At 40.0% G+C, this 15266-nt stretch overlaps 1 protein-coding gene across 1 annotated transcript in view; it reads right to left on the reverse strand.

The window, feature by feature from the left end:
• The window catches only part of PRDM5 (PR/SET domain 5), a 138212-nt gene that overhangs the window by 107702 nt on the left and 15244 nt on the right, over positions 1 to 15266 (reverse strand). Inside the window, exon 3 of the mRNA XM_073341010.1 lies at positions 3754 to 3876. Coding sequence (XP_073197111.1) covers positions 3754 to 3876 — 123 coding nt within the window. The remainder of the gene's footprint in view (positions 1 to 3753; positions 3877 to 15266) is intronic.

Here is a 15266-nt window from a genome sequence, read left to right on the forward strand (position 1 = left end):
ATAGTTTGCTGAGTTAGTCCAGACCACCGCAATGTCTGGTTGTTAATGAACAAAGTACCTGAATTTAAAGCTCTGGTTGTCTAGGATTCTATTTATAACATAGTTTTGACATTAACAACCAAGTGGCTTTTGCTGCACAGTAGTCTACAGCAGAGATCGTTTCACAAAATGACAATTGGCAAAACAGATAAATATATGTGCACAGCATTAAGAATATTGAAAATACAATACTTTCCCAGACCAATTTGGTTTTAAAGAGCTGCTATAAGATATTTAATAGCAGCCCTTTGCTTTTGATCATGACAAACACAATGGACTGTTTAGATTTCACAGGTCACATGTGTGTGTCAGTTGCAAGGCATGGCCTAGATTTCAGCTCACAGCATCAGATGTCACTGTTGACGACACTGATGAAGATTTGCCCAGATAAATGGAATCCACGTGTAATGACTCCATAGCTGTATACTAACAGAGGTGAAAAGTTGGAACTCAATTGTCTACTGAGATTTTTCTGTGTTGAATTTTTCCTCTTTGGGTTCAGGGTAATGGAACAGACCACACTTCCTCTATCACAAGCTCATTTAATGGAATAAGTGAGAAAAGCCTCCCACAATTCAATTCAGATTTGTAGAGTACACAGAAATGAAAATTGGTATATCCAGAAGTAAACCCCAACCTTTCAGTCTGTTCCTAGTGCTCGCATGCCAGTATTAGTTATGAAACAACTATTTAGAAATATTTTCTGGTTGTTGGACTCAAAGGAGTAAGTATCTAAGCATCCTGTTTTATTACAGAATCTTAAACTCCAGCAATACCAGGAACAGATTTTACCTGAGCTATCAAATCAGGTACGTTGCACAACCAGCTTACTTCAAAAAAATGGATCTTCAGCCCAGTAAGCTCCCTTTATATGGCCAAAAGGAAGCACACTGTACAAATCTTAAAACCTAGACATCAGTGCTCTTAAGCGTGATCCTTCAACAGAATCATCTCAGGATGAGTTATTCTTCTGAACATATTCCAGTCCACTCAGTGATGTGGTTCATTTTATTTGTGTGTGGGGGACATATACACACTTCATCCCCTTTTAAATCCAAGACCATGAACTGCTCAACAAACACTGAATTGACTGACAGGCTTATTCTGACACCCTTATGTTGAGTAGGGCCTTATATGATACTACTCTGCAATAATTATGGTGGCAGAATCTGGTTCTGTGGTTTTTCCACAGTCTAGATCGAGAAGTTCCACCTAGATTCTATGATAATTGAAAAGACAAGCTTTGTCAGTGAAGAGAGATGCAATTTAGCATCTGTTTGGGTTTCTGGTCATTTGTGTGGGGAATTTGTAATGGACTTCAAAAAAAGGTACTGTAAAGTACCCTTTGCAATCAACGTTAGGATAAGCTTGTAGCAATGATGATACCAAGAGAGCATTCTGTCTTAAGCCATCTTTGCTCTCTAATTACCAGTATTCTTATATTTTATAGCTCATCGTAAGTACCAGTAACAAATCTTTATTCCTAACTCTATGGTTTGAGGTGATGAAAATCATCATTAGAGCATTTACCCACAGCACAATCTGAAAACTGAACAATGGGTTAGAGAGACAAAATTAAAATCCAGTAGTAGCTTTACAATCCCAACAAACTCCACAAGAACCCCTCCTTTTCATACAATAAAATGTCTTGAGAGGTTAACCTTATGGGAACTCCTACGTTTCATGAGGGTAATTACAATGTGCCAGTTAGAACAAGAGGTCTGGAACCCCATCTGAATTTAAATATTCCATTTTCTCTTGTTAATTAGAAAATTAGCCCTGTACTCTATGTAATTATGATGGCATATTCCACTTTATTCAATTGAACCATTAAGATTAGGATTCTCTTGTGTTTGATACAGATAATCTGTATTATGAATGATTTTAATGTTTTAATTGTTTTACTGCTTTTTCAGCAATGTAACTGAATTAGTAATTAGTAGCAGCAGCAGCAGCTAAGTAACTGGAGTTAATGATATCAAAGTTGAAATCACTTTGATGATGTAAATTAAGAAATGTCCGATTTGCAATGATTGCAAAACATGGCTTAACAGAGTATCATTGCAGTATCTTTATGAAGGCTGCCACAGTTCAGGGCAACTACACCTGTATTTACCCTCAGTGGTTCAGCAAGGGCACCCACTCTCAGGTTTCCAATTCCCTGACCATTGCCTTTCTGAGTGGAGACCCACATCTCTCCCTCTTCTGACAGGGGTGCTTCCAGGCTGCACAGTTCCCTGCCTTCACTGTGTATTTCCCAGCACAAACAGGTTGCCCCAGGACACCTGCTTGCTCTTTATTTAGAGATGGATAACAACTGTAGCTGCCACAAGTACAACACAGACTTCCTATGCAAGCCCACTTTATTCTTAAGCTTAAAAGCACTACAGAAAAAACATATTAAAAACAATAAACCTTCACACGTGCTAATAAACTTACCAGAATTAACCTTAACCCTAACATGAATTCTGGCAGGCTCAGTCCTTCCAACTGTACCCTAAGATCAGGGCTCTCTGTGGACTAGGGGCCCTGTCCATTTACTGGACCAGGAAGAAAGCCCTGAGCCAGTTTAAAAACCAGGCCACTCAACCAAAAACCTTCTTTGTCAGTGGGTCCCTGGAGAATCCAGTTTGAACTAGTAGATGCATACCTTTCCTAGGGGTGGCTTCTATGGAGATATAACAACATGAGTGAATTTGCCTAATGTCCCCCTGCTGTTCTCCCATTTACCCTTACCATGGAAATACATACAATTGTACAATAACACATACACAATTACATTTTTAGTACAATGAACTCCAAAGACTAATTCAATATGGTTTAACTTAATTCAATAAAGTCCATTCAGGATATTGCAGGAAATTGTCAGTCTGTCACAAAGGCTATACAGGGAGATGTTGTATTTAGCTTTAATAATAAATAAGGGTTCCATTACTAGAGCCATTCCACAAACAGAACTCCCATTGATCCAGTGCCTGGAGTAACTACAGAAACTGGCCCAAAATTTGCATAACAGTAAAAACATCAGACTACCAAAACATTTCCATATTAAAAGGCGTATGGGTTGGTTTTTGTTAATTACACCGAATGTCAGAGCTTTGGCATCCTATATATTAAAGAAGGCTCCAATGCTGCAAAGACTCATGTATTTAACTTTATGCACTGAAAGTAGTCCCTCTGACTACTCACACTGTGTAAAGTTAAGCACATATATGAAGTGCAGTACTGGGGCATTACGTTATAACAAATCAGTAAAACATATGGGATTTTTAGTATATCATTACTGATGATGCCCAAAGACCTATAAGGCAACTTGAAAATACAAGCGCTCAATTTACCTGTCATTATTTCCTATACCTCTGTCATGTCCACTCTGTCTCCTCACAAACTTAAACACCCCCAATCTTTTCAATATTTCCTTCTGTGGGGGTCTTTCCATGCCTCTCACCATTCTTGTCACCCATCTTTCAACTCCTTCCATTTCTGCCTGGTTTTGGTACAGAGTGACCAAAACGAAAGCCAGTATTCAAGGTGAGGGTATACAGTTTGCAAATGGTATAATACTTTCAGTATTATTTTCTATTCAGTTGTTTATACAACCTAACACTTTCTTAGGATGTTTTGTTTGTGTAGCTGGTTTATTTAAACGTTGTATAATGCAGCCAGCTCAATTAAAATAACATGAAGTGAATGGTAAGAATTCAACAAATTTACCTGGATTGCAGCCAGGTTCTTTTGTTCCTGCGATGGTGCCTCATGGACAAAACGCAGCCAGTTAGAATATCGTGGATTGCTGGCATCCAGAACATAAAGGACCTCGCCTTTACTCCCTCGAACCTGAAATATTAAAAACCATTGAACAAAATGAACACCAGAAAAACAGTATCTCAGAGAAAGGGGAAAGATTAAATCTTATCTAAAGTGCTGGATTAATTTTCGTTGTATGTTTTAAACACAAGCACAAAGACGTTTAAAGTATCCAGTCCACCTGGTGTTTGGCAAGTGAATCCTGCTTTCAGCACATATGCTCAGATATTGGTGAACATTTTTTTACCTTCAGGCACACGATGCATTATCTGCTTATGAGATCTTGCAGCGTATGTAGTACTCAGAACTCCAACAACTGTGTCAGCTTCTTCCACTATGTTTACTCTCTCTGTTCTCAATCTCTTCCTTACTGAACTCCACGTCTGTTTCCTGACTGACACCTGTGCCTCCATCACCCATCAGCTTCTCTCTCTGACTCTCCTCAAACACACTTCCTTCTATTCCTTCTTTGCTTAGGATCTTACCAAATATTTCAAAAACAAAAATGATACAATCAAGAGGGCACTTTCCTCTTCCTCCCTTGATACTCCATCCTCCTCTTCTCCCACTCCACCTTCGTTCACCTCCTTCACCTAAGTTCCCTCTAAGTTGCGTGGCCACACAGCAGCCTATTAAGTGCCATGCAGGTACTTATGGCTGCAGCAGAGAGACAGACGTCTCCCCCAGCCCCAGACCTGCCGCAGCCAGGGGAGAGGTGCCTATCTCACGGCCCCGGCCCTGGAGCTCCCTAGGTGGGGACAGGCGCCTCTCACCCCAGGTGCTGCTGCGGGGAAGGAGGGAGTCCTCTCTTCCTGCCATAGCCCCAGGGCAGCCTGCACCTCAAAACCCTCATCCCCAGCCCCACCCCAGAGCCCAAATCCTAACCCTCTGCCCCAGCCCACACTCTGAACCCCTCAGCCTCATCCCCACCACATAATTTTTATTATGTATACCAATATGGAGGTGATGTGTAACAAAATTCATTCCACACATGTGTGGGGAAAATTAGAGGGAACACTGTCCCTCACATATTTCTGATGCCAACATTTCATGCCTACTGTCTCTTAGCTTTTTGGCCTCCCTCCTGTCTCTTGTCCCACTCATTCCTTCTCTCATCTCCTCCCTACCAATTTATTTTATGCCTGCTTGCCTCCCTCTGGCTCCTTCCCATCTACTTACAAAATACACATTGTCTATCCTGATTTTTCCCCCTAATCTAATCTACCCTACCCCATCTCCCTCCTCCCCTTATTCTCCAAGACATCTGAGCAGACTTCCTCCTCTAACTCATTTTTTCATCCCCTCTGATGTAGCTTCCAGCCTTTCTATTCCACGGACACTTACCTCACCGAGGCCATCAATATCTTTTTTCTAGAGAATCTAAAGGAACATATCACTGTTCTCATCTCCCTTCACTGGTGAGATCCCTTCAGCACAAATGATCTCATTCTCCTCCTCCCTGAGCTTTTGTTCCTCCTATTGCCATATTGTTCTTCCCTTAGTAGCTCTTCATCCTGCCCTCTTCCCATAGTTGCTATCACTCTAGATCCCTTGCTGTTCTCCCATTACATTCTCTCTCTAGGTAATCCTATCCTGCCCATAGCATCACAAATCAACCTCTCTAGCTCTATCCTGTTTTGCATCTCCAAATACTTCCCATCTTTGAGCTGAAGCCTTCTGTCCCCCTGAATCTCATCTCTCCCACCAACGTATCAAATGCCTTTCATAAAGTCATATTCTTCTTGTAACACATCCCTCATCAAATCCTCCAATTGTATTTTTGTCTTCTATCATTTCCAGGGCCTTTTCCTCAGTCAAGGCCCATGTACAAACATACTTTGCATCTCCTCTTAGTCCCTTTACTTCCTTACGCTTTGTTTTCTATACTATTCTTGACAGAAAGTATAAATATGTGGCCCCAATGCTCACATTCAATCTTAAATTATACCTGGCTGAACTTTCACCTGAGCAGTGGAGGATATGATAAAAATCAAATTAATGTAGTATGCAGGGGAAAGGCTGTAAGTTATTTAATTAGAGTGTGAAGGAAATGAGTCTTTCAATAAGTGAAGGGGCTACTTCAAAAGATTGCACTGTATCATGAAAGGTACATTTTACCCGCACACATGCAACTGATGAATGAGTGATCGTCACACTCATTCCACCTTAAAATGCCAGTGATGGGAAAAATCAACCTCTCTACCAAGGTTTATTGATCTGTAATCATCCCATCTTGTTTGATTTCCTCAGATCAGGCCTGGTCAGTATATGGATGGGAGAAACACACAGAAGGTATAGTGCATGAAATGTTCTTATCCTACAAAACCAAGCGCTATTAGAGATCACTAAAGATTCCATAGCATTTTTTTCCCCATAAGCATACCTTGTGTTCTGTCCACATTCCAACTCAGGTTGGCAGAATGCAAATACCTATGTTTCCACCTGTAGTTTCAACTGGCTACATTATTCTTCACTCCCCATTCTAAAAACACATCTGGGGGGTTTGGTGACAAAATAGGTCTGCTTGGATTAAGAATATAGATGGAATTTACATAATCAAACTTTACAGGAAAGCTCTGTATTTCCACAATAGCACAAGTTTATGTTGTACTCACAGCCTAGAAAGACCTAAAAGCCATAAGTGAGCACCACAATAGTTACGTTGCTATGCCCACACTGTTCTAAATATGTAAGCTACAGAACACAATCTCTGTATGAAAATGTTTAACAGCACAGATTTACATCTTTGAGCAATTAAAGACAAACTAATGGCTTTGGGATTTGGCAATAACTACCAAAAGTGGGAGTGAGGAAGGCCCACCAAGCTGGCCCTAGAAAGGTTTTCATCAGATCTTGACTTACGTTGCAAAAGAGAAACAATCAAGTTCCTACTATAAAAGCCATATGTTCTTCTACCTTCCTTTTAATCTGTTTTTTTCATTTGCTTAATCCTCAAATTATATTGGAAGAATTTATACTCATCTCAGTTTTACAATCATCTCAGTTGGGCACTCTCAGTGCCTGCCAACGCGTGAAGAGATGGCGAATGTGCATCAAGGATTTAACACATAAGGAAACTATTGACCAAAATAATCACATAAAACCCTTGAAGACATGTTAGATTTTCTATTGCTTTTTTTCACCTCATAAAGACATAACGGTGCATTAAATATACAGATGTGAAACACACGAAAAGTCAAGAAAAATATATTCAAAACATTGTATGTTACACTGGACCGGATAAGTGACATTTACGGACGCCCTGTTCCCACTGATGAGCCAGCGGGGGCTCATATGAGCCCTTTCTTAACAGACCTAGCCTCTGAGCCCCATGAAAGAAAACAACTTTTATTTATAAAAGAATGCCTCCTTGCAAAGACAGTCCTAAAACTGTAAACTAATGCAAATCAATCACAAGGAACAAAGAGCTGGACTCCAGTTCTACAGTTTGAGGCATGGGGAACCTAAATGCAGACGCTGTAGATGTCAGTAATTAAGTTTGGGGTATACCTCCAAGAATCATTTCACGAAAATCCTTCGGCTGGCCCCCATGCCTCGTGGTGTGATCATGGAGCACAGGAGTAAGTTACGTTTGGGGGAGTAGGAGCCATTCAAAGACACGTTTCACAGATATGTGCTAAAATCCTATGCTCAGATGTGCTGGTAAAACTGTTCAGCCATCCAAGGGGACAGAACTAAGATGGCTGCCACTCAGACAGATGCTGTATTGCAGGTGTGCTCATAATTGCCACAGCTGCTGCCACTGTAGCAAAGGGATTTCCCCTCCTTCATACCCCACCAGTGCTATTAAGAAAGCATAAGAAATGTACTATGTAATTTCAGTACCTCACCCCCACCACAGCAGCTCCTCCAGCTGTGCTAGTGAGAAAGCAAGAGAGGAGATGGTGCCAAGCAGCAGTTGGGCAACAGTCCTGAAGATGCAGCAGTTTGCCTCTCTCCTCATCAGGCTGGGGCCTGGCAGGCAGGCAGACACTGGAGCCTCCAGAGCCAATACTGGAAGGGAACATGGAGCCTACACTTGCCCTCTCCCACCACCACCCAGGGGAAAATGGCTCCCACTTATAATCCCCCGCAGCTAGGAGATACTCACTACCCTATCCCCAACCCTTTCTACACAAACTACGGTTTTCTGGCTTTCCTGGCTCCAAAGGACCCTATACCCACCCACCCACCAATGATGACACACTCCCACACAAGACTTTAAGGATCAAGGGGTGGCTTGATTACAGTCTATAAGTAGCTACATGGGGAACAAATATTTAATAGCAAGCTCTTCAATCCATCAGAGAAAGTTACATCATCATCCAATAGCTGGAAGTTGAAGCTAGACAAATTCAGACTGGAAATAAGTCATACTTTTTTTTTTTTTAAATAGTAAGGATAATTAACCATTGGAACAATTTACCAAGGGTCATGGACTGGAAGTTTTCCTAAAAGATATGCTCTAAGAATCATTTTGGAGACGTTCGATGGCTTGTGTTATACAGGAGATCAGACTAGATGATCACAATGGTCCCTTCTGGCATTGGAATCTATGACCAGAAGTGATGTGCTCCATATACGTCCAACCACCCCACATCTAGAGGCTGCCGGAGAATCTGCCTGCCACTACTATTGTCAACAGGGAATTGTACGGAATCGATGGATTTTTTTTTTTTAAGGGGAAAAGAAGGAAAGAATATTTAACCAGGGAAACTCACATGTATCACAGACTCAGGCTGGATGTGTCTGAGGGAGCCTTCTGCAAAGAGTCTAACAGCGCAGCATTGCCTATTCTCCACACCCCCACGTATATATCTAAATACTGGCCATTCATAAGAGATTGTAAAAAGCCTATTTAAAAGAAGACAACATTTATATTGCTAGTGGCAATATGTTCATGTTCCCTACCTTGCCAGTAAACCGTGTCCTGACACCTGACTGCATGAATCATTACATATATTTGAAATTATATTTTCCAGCTTGGTAATAATGGGTCTAGTCTGTGTCCAGCAAAATGATATGCCCAGTTTTAAGTACAATTCCTGAAAATCAGCAAGTGATATCTGGCCTCGTAGTCCATCAAGAAAGGATTTTAAAAATGATTCAAACAACTGTTGGCAATTATTTCAGCTGAAATGCTTTTTTAAAATGGTTTCCTAACAAGGCCAAACTTTAAGTGTTTAAATCTCACAAGACCCCTGTGAGGTAAATAAGTATTCAGGCATCTACAATATTACCCATGAATAAAGTGAGGCCCTGAAAAGTTAAATGATGTGCCTGAGGTCACACTGAAAGTCAGTGTCAGAGCTGGAAATGGAACTCAATAATTGGGCCAAAAAACATGTGCTTTCACTATTACACGGCAATCAAGTAATGTTTGTAAAATCATTGCTCTGATTGAAAAGTCTTTCCATGAATGAGTAGAATGGATTTAATTTAACTGAGAGAGAGGACGTGATCAAGTTGCAGTGGGGGAGGTTTAGATTGGATATTAGGAAAAACTTTTTCACTAAGAGGGTGGTGAAACACTGGAATGCGTTACCTAGGGAGGTGGTAGAATCTCCTTCCTTAGAGGTTTTTAAGGTCAGGCTTGACAAAGCCCTGGCTGGGATGATTTAACTGGGAATTGGTCCTGCTCCGAGCAGGGGGTTGGACTAGATGACCTTCTGGGGTCCCTTCCAACCCTGATATTCTATGATTCTATGATTCTATGATCCCCATCCTCCCAGCCCGCAGCCCTCTAAACAGAAGGGCAAATCTGCAGACAGGTTGAGCCTCATGTTCTAGCATCAGCAGCAGTTAGGTAATATGCTAGTAGAGCATTATAAATAATTAGATATCTAAAATGTATGAAGATATCTACACTGTGCAAAAAAAAAAAAGGAGTACTTGTGGCACCTTAGAGACTAACAAATTAAGGTGCCACTAGTACTCCTTTTCTTTTTGCGAATACAGACTAACACGGCTGCTACTCTGAAACCTACACTGTGCAGTGGATGATAGAACACTTTTCATATTAATGTCTGGAAAATAGCTATCTGAGCTTGAACACAATGGTGTCAAATACATTACTGAGTTAATTCAGTCAAATTTCTTTTACAATAAATGAAGTAACTGAGACTTATGGGGACCTCATACAGGAGGATTTTTTGCCCTCTGACTAAGCTGGAGATCACTGAAGCCTGCAACAACGTTTCAATCACAGTACCGCTACAAAAAGTACTAGAAAACACACATCTCCAGCAACTGTAGAAGCTACCAGATGCAATTTTTCAAAGAGCTAAATAATAACGCCCAAGCTGCTTTTAACACCTTTCCACAGCATGGTCCTTGCCATTTGCTGGATGGCATTATTAAGCCTGCAATGAAGTTACCTCCAGTTTTTCAAATTTTATTTAACTTTGTCGTGCATTCTGCTACACTATTTAAATATGCACATGAGCTCAAATGCAAATACAGTGCTGTGTGCACCTGGCAGGGAAGGAAAAAAACAACACACCACCTGTGACAATAAGCAGACAGTTCTCTGCACTGCATGCAGTAAACACATTAGTTGGGATACAGAGACCATTTTTTGAGATTTTTATTAAGTGAGAATGCAAAGACCTATATTTCCATATAAACAGTGAGATCATGAAAAATACTGTTTACTGCACTCTGCTTTAAAAAAAAAAAAAACAACTACAAAAAACCACCCAGAATTCCTATTGTAGATAGTATGAAGCAGCTAGAACAAGACGACACCCTTGTACATGAGGAACTGCACTGAGTTCCGGAAACATATGCCCTTACAGAACTGATTGCAGGATCCAGACTTAGCTTTTTAATGTTGCTACAGGAGATATTAGATTATCAATTGAGAGCAAACTTGGGAACACCTGATCCAGTGATTCTTGGTTTGCTTGCAACTGAGACACAATCGCATCTGGAGGAGATTGCTCATCATTCATTTCCCCCCAATGCATGAAATATGCTATGCCTCACTGCTTGTCATTCATAAAATTCCAGCTTTTGATATCAATGAAGTCTTATGATACAACACTACACAGATATTGGACACTTTCAGAAGGGAAAATTCTCTGTAATAAAAATTACAGTTTAAAATGTGATCTATTTCATTTCTCTAAAAGAAAATTCTCAGATTTCTATTAATATCTTGCTGATTCTTCTCCAGAGAAAGGTAAGGATGTATAAGTAGGGCCCTTCCAAATTCATATTCCATTTTGGTCAATTTCACAGTCATAGGATTTTTTAAAAACGTAAATTTCATGATTTCTGATATTTAAGTCTAAAATTTCCTGGTGTTGTAATTGTACGGGTCCTGACCCAAAAAGGAGTTGTGGGGTTTGCAAGGTTATTATGGGGGAGCAGGAGTTGTGGTACTGCTACCCTTACTTCTGCGCTGCTGCTGGCAGCGGCTCTGCCTTCAGAGCTGGGCGGCCAGAAGCCCAGCTCTGAAGGCAGAGCCGCTGCCAGCAGCAGTGCAGAAGGAAGGAGGGTATGGTATGGTATTGCCACCCTTACTCCTGTGCTGCTGCCTTCAGAGCTGGGCTCAGTCAGCAGCTGCCTCTCTTCGGCTGCCGAGCTCTGAAGGCCGCAGTGCAGAAGTAAAGCTGGCATGGTATGGTATTGCCACCTTTACTTCTGTGCTGCTGCTGGCAGGGAGCTGCCTTCAGAGCCGAGCGCCCGGCCAACAGCCACTGCCCTCTGGTTGCCCAGCTCTGAAGGCAGCCCAGACGTAAGGGTGGCAATACTGTGACCCCCCCCTAAAATAACTTTGCAAATCCCACACACACAGAGCTCCCTTTTTGAGTCAGGACTCCCAGTTAGAGAAACACTGATCTCCCCTGTGAAATCTGTGTAGTACAGGGTACAAGTACAGAAAAGACCAGATTTCATAGTCTGGGACACATTTTTCATGGCCGTGAATTTGGTAGGGCCCTATGTATAAGGATCCACTTAAATGTATTGTATGATCTACTATAACAAAGTTTAAATTGGAGTACTAACACTTAATGCAATCAACTCCTGATTTTAAAGCCATTTTGAAAACATTTAATATTTTAAAGACGTTTAATAATTAAGGGCTTAATTCTTCACTCACAACAAGCCACACCTCCTCCGAGTAGTCCCATAGAAATCACTCAACTAAACGTGCAGCAAGGTGCTACTCAATGGGCCTGTTCCAAAGACCACTGAAGTCAATATCTTTTATTAGAGCTGAAGTGAGTAAAGGTGATAAAAATCAAGCTTAAACCAAACACTTAATAAAATACATGAATCTATACTAAATAACTGATGAAAAACTGCAGTAAGAAAAATTATTACTGGTCAAATTAGGATGGCCATAAAACCCCACCGAAAAGCATTTCTGTAAGTTTCAAAATTTATGCCAAAATTTGAAAATTAAAATTAAAATCAGGGTAAGGGAAAAACAACTGGAAACTCTATTTCCAATGTTTGAGCTTGGATGTGGTGGTAATTTTAAATACAGGCACATACATTTATGTGCGTGATTGTGAGGATGGCAGGAGAAATAGATAACGAATATTTCTGGAAAGAGGAGTAAACAAAGCTGCCTACTGAGCCATTAAATCAAACCATTTTAGAAGATGCCTTAAATGTAAAAATTCTCTAAAGAATAAAAGCATCAGAAGAAGATTCCATCATGTCGCAGAAGAACTGCAGACTACATTGCTGAATCACAATTCACTGACATTGCAAGCATTAATCTCGGAGCAAGAAAACAGAACAAGCTTCAGTTCAAGATTTTTTTCTTCTTTGAAATCTCAGAACCATTATGAGCTGTTGCATTGTGTATAAAGAGCACTCCTCCCATTCTAGCTCACATTTCTGATTAGCAGGAAAGATAATATAATTCTACCAAAGATTAATTAAAAACTTTCAATTTTTCATACCTTGAACAGAAACATTATGGGTCTGATCCAAAGCCCACTAAAGTCAATGGAAGTCAGGTCTTATAACTGTAACCAATTTGTCACTGCAACAGTGTTGAGAGTAAGTAGCAGAAACAAAAGGTCGTTTCATTCTCTAATATAAATAAACATAAGCAGTAGCTCCCATAAGAAGACTGATTTCTAGCATATGTCTGCTCCTCTCATATTTAATTTACAGCATTATCTTGGCAGATAGACAGAAGCCAAACCTAAAATATATAATGTTAATTGCTATAAGTGTATTATGTGCCAGCTTACCCTGACCAACATTTCTTCATGGTTTGTCAGGAAATTTCGAAAGGACTAAGTCCTTCCAGTCCTCTCTGCATTAATGTTTGCCAAAAATCAATATTAAAACAATGTTTGCCATATTCCAACATTACTCAAAATGAAAAGCCACTTGCTTGGTTTTGGGAAAATGAGAAAAACATATGCAAGAGAACACCTTCTCCCCCCTCCCCCCCACACACACAACCTGCAGAAAACAAATACTGGGGGTAACATTAAAGTAGCCTCCCGAGGTTAAAAGTTATGTAAAATAATACGATGCCCAAACAGTATTCTGTTCTGCCTTTATTTTCCCTTTGGGCAATTTTAAACTTTGCTTTATTTGCCATGCTTTGGATTATATTCGAAATAAAACAGATGGACTTCAGCATTGAACGTATAAATGCCATCAGGGCATTTGTGTGGCCCTAAAAATTATGAGGCCAAAGCTCTCTTTCACAGATCATCATCAAAAATTAGTTGCATCTAAACAGTATGACATGTAGTTAGTCCAAGAGACTGATGACCTTCGAGAAAAATGTTTGAGTTGTATTTTTTTAAATGATTTCTAACTACTTGGTTATCTAAGCTACATTTTTTTCACCCCCTTAACTCTTCAATAATAAATTGCAAGCTGTAGCTTTTACTGAGTTGAATTTGACAGCTGAATCCAGGATGCTCTTGTATCAATCCTTCAGAGAGTCTCTTGAATGAGCAAGTGTAAATGTTTGACTTTTTCAAAAGAGTACAAGTCACATAGGAATTGCAGGCAGAATAAGGACATTCTGCTATATATAACAATCACAAATATTGATATTCTCAGAAAGTTATTTAACACAATTACTGCAGATCACTAGAACACAGAAATTCTTTAAAGTACTATATTTTACAAAGACCAAAGAAAACCATGGAAGTATAGTTCTGTCTCAGTTTGACCTTTTACAAAAGCTCATTCAGAATGTTGTTCTCATCACAGACCAAGCACAGACCACATTACAAACCACTACGTATGGTGCAACACCGGAAACGTATCTTGGTAATATTTTTTCAGGTGAGCCCAGCAGAAAGACTATATTTCCCCTGAATTTTCTAGAAGATGATCCCACTAAATGGAGGCGAAGATCACACGTGACACAGTGAGAAAACATGTTCTGTCAATGTCCATATTTATCCAATCTATGAAAAAGTAGAGCATTTTCCTTCTTAGTCTCATATGTAAAGGTGTCCTCTCCAAAAATGCAGTATTTTGATTAACAGATTTACACTTTAAAGTAATTTTGCCTTAATAGTCATTAAAATATGTATTCATATTACACTTGGTCCAAGTAAATGGCTACTAACTTAGCAAGCTGTAACTGCCCTACAGAGTTTCTGGAAAACCATCTATTTGGCCTGTTCAGCTGCTTTTTACTTTATACATTCCTGGACCCAATTTTCAACTCCTGGCTACTCAGCAGGATTAAAATTACATTATAGAACTTGTATTCAGATCAACTCCAGTAAACACGAACTGCCTGCATTCAAACATCCAGGAAATCATAAAATTTGGTATGCAGGAATCTTTTCAAGACTCTCAAAACTAGGTTGGAGGAAGATGTCATGCAATGGGGTTTTAGAACAACTCCAAAAAAAACCTCATTTTCTGGTTTGCTATCAATGGGGCCATATTAATGTTGTCAGTAAACACATGTGTCTGGCTTTTATTTTTTGCCTTATAAAGAAAGGATACATTCAATATAAACATCAGCAACAAGGAATTTAAAAGGCTATTGCATTCCATAAGCAACCTAAATTAGCAGGCCTTCATCTTGGTGCCTTTATCTACCCAATGTGTTCTAAAGTCTACCCCAGGTAGAATATCTTATTGCTTGAAGGTAACCTATAGAAATGCAGTGAAAAAGTGAGATAGTTGTATGATACCAAATTGTAGGGCATTCAGTACACAACTGACATCAAATGTATACTTTTTTAAAATTGATGAAGGCCAATGAAATCAAGCCAGTTGTCATGACACCACAACTATCAGTTGCTCTCCTGGAATATAGAACCAACTCATACAACGAAGGAGCATAGGTGTGCTTGCACTGCATACATTCTCTCATAACAGTCAAAATGAGAACCAGTCAGTGTTGAAGGCCTTCACAGGCTTGAATAAACCATCCAACTGTGAACCTTTTGCAGTTCCCACATCAC

This window comes from Lepidochelys kempii, chromosome 4 (assembly GCF_965140265.1).
Source record: "Lepidochelys kempii isolate rLepKem1 chromosome 4, rLepKem1.hap2, whole genome shotgun sequence".
NCBI lineage: Eukaryota > Metazoa > Chordata > Testudines > Cheloniidae > Lepidochelys > Lepidochelys kempii.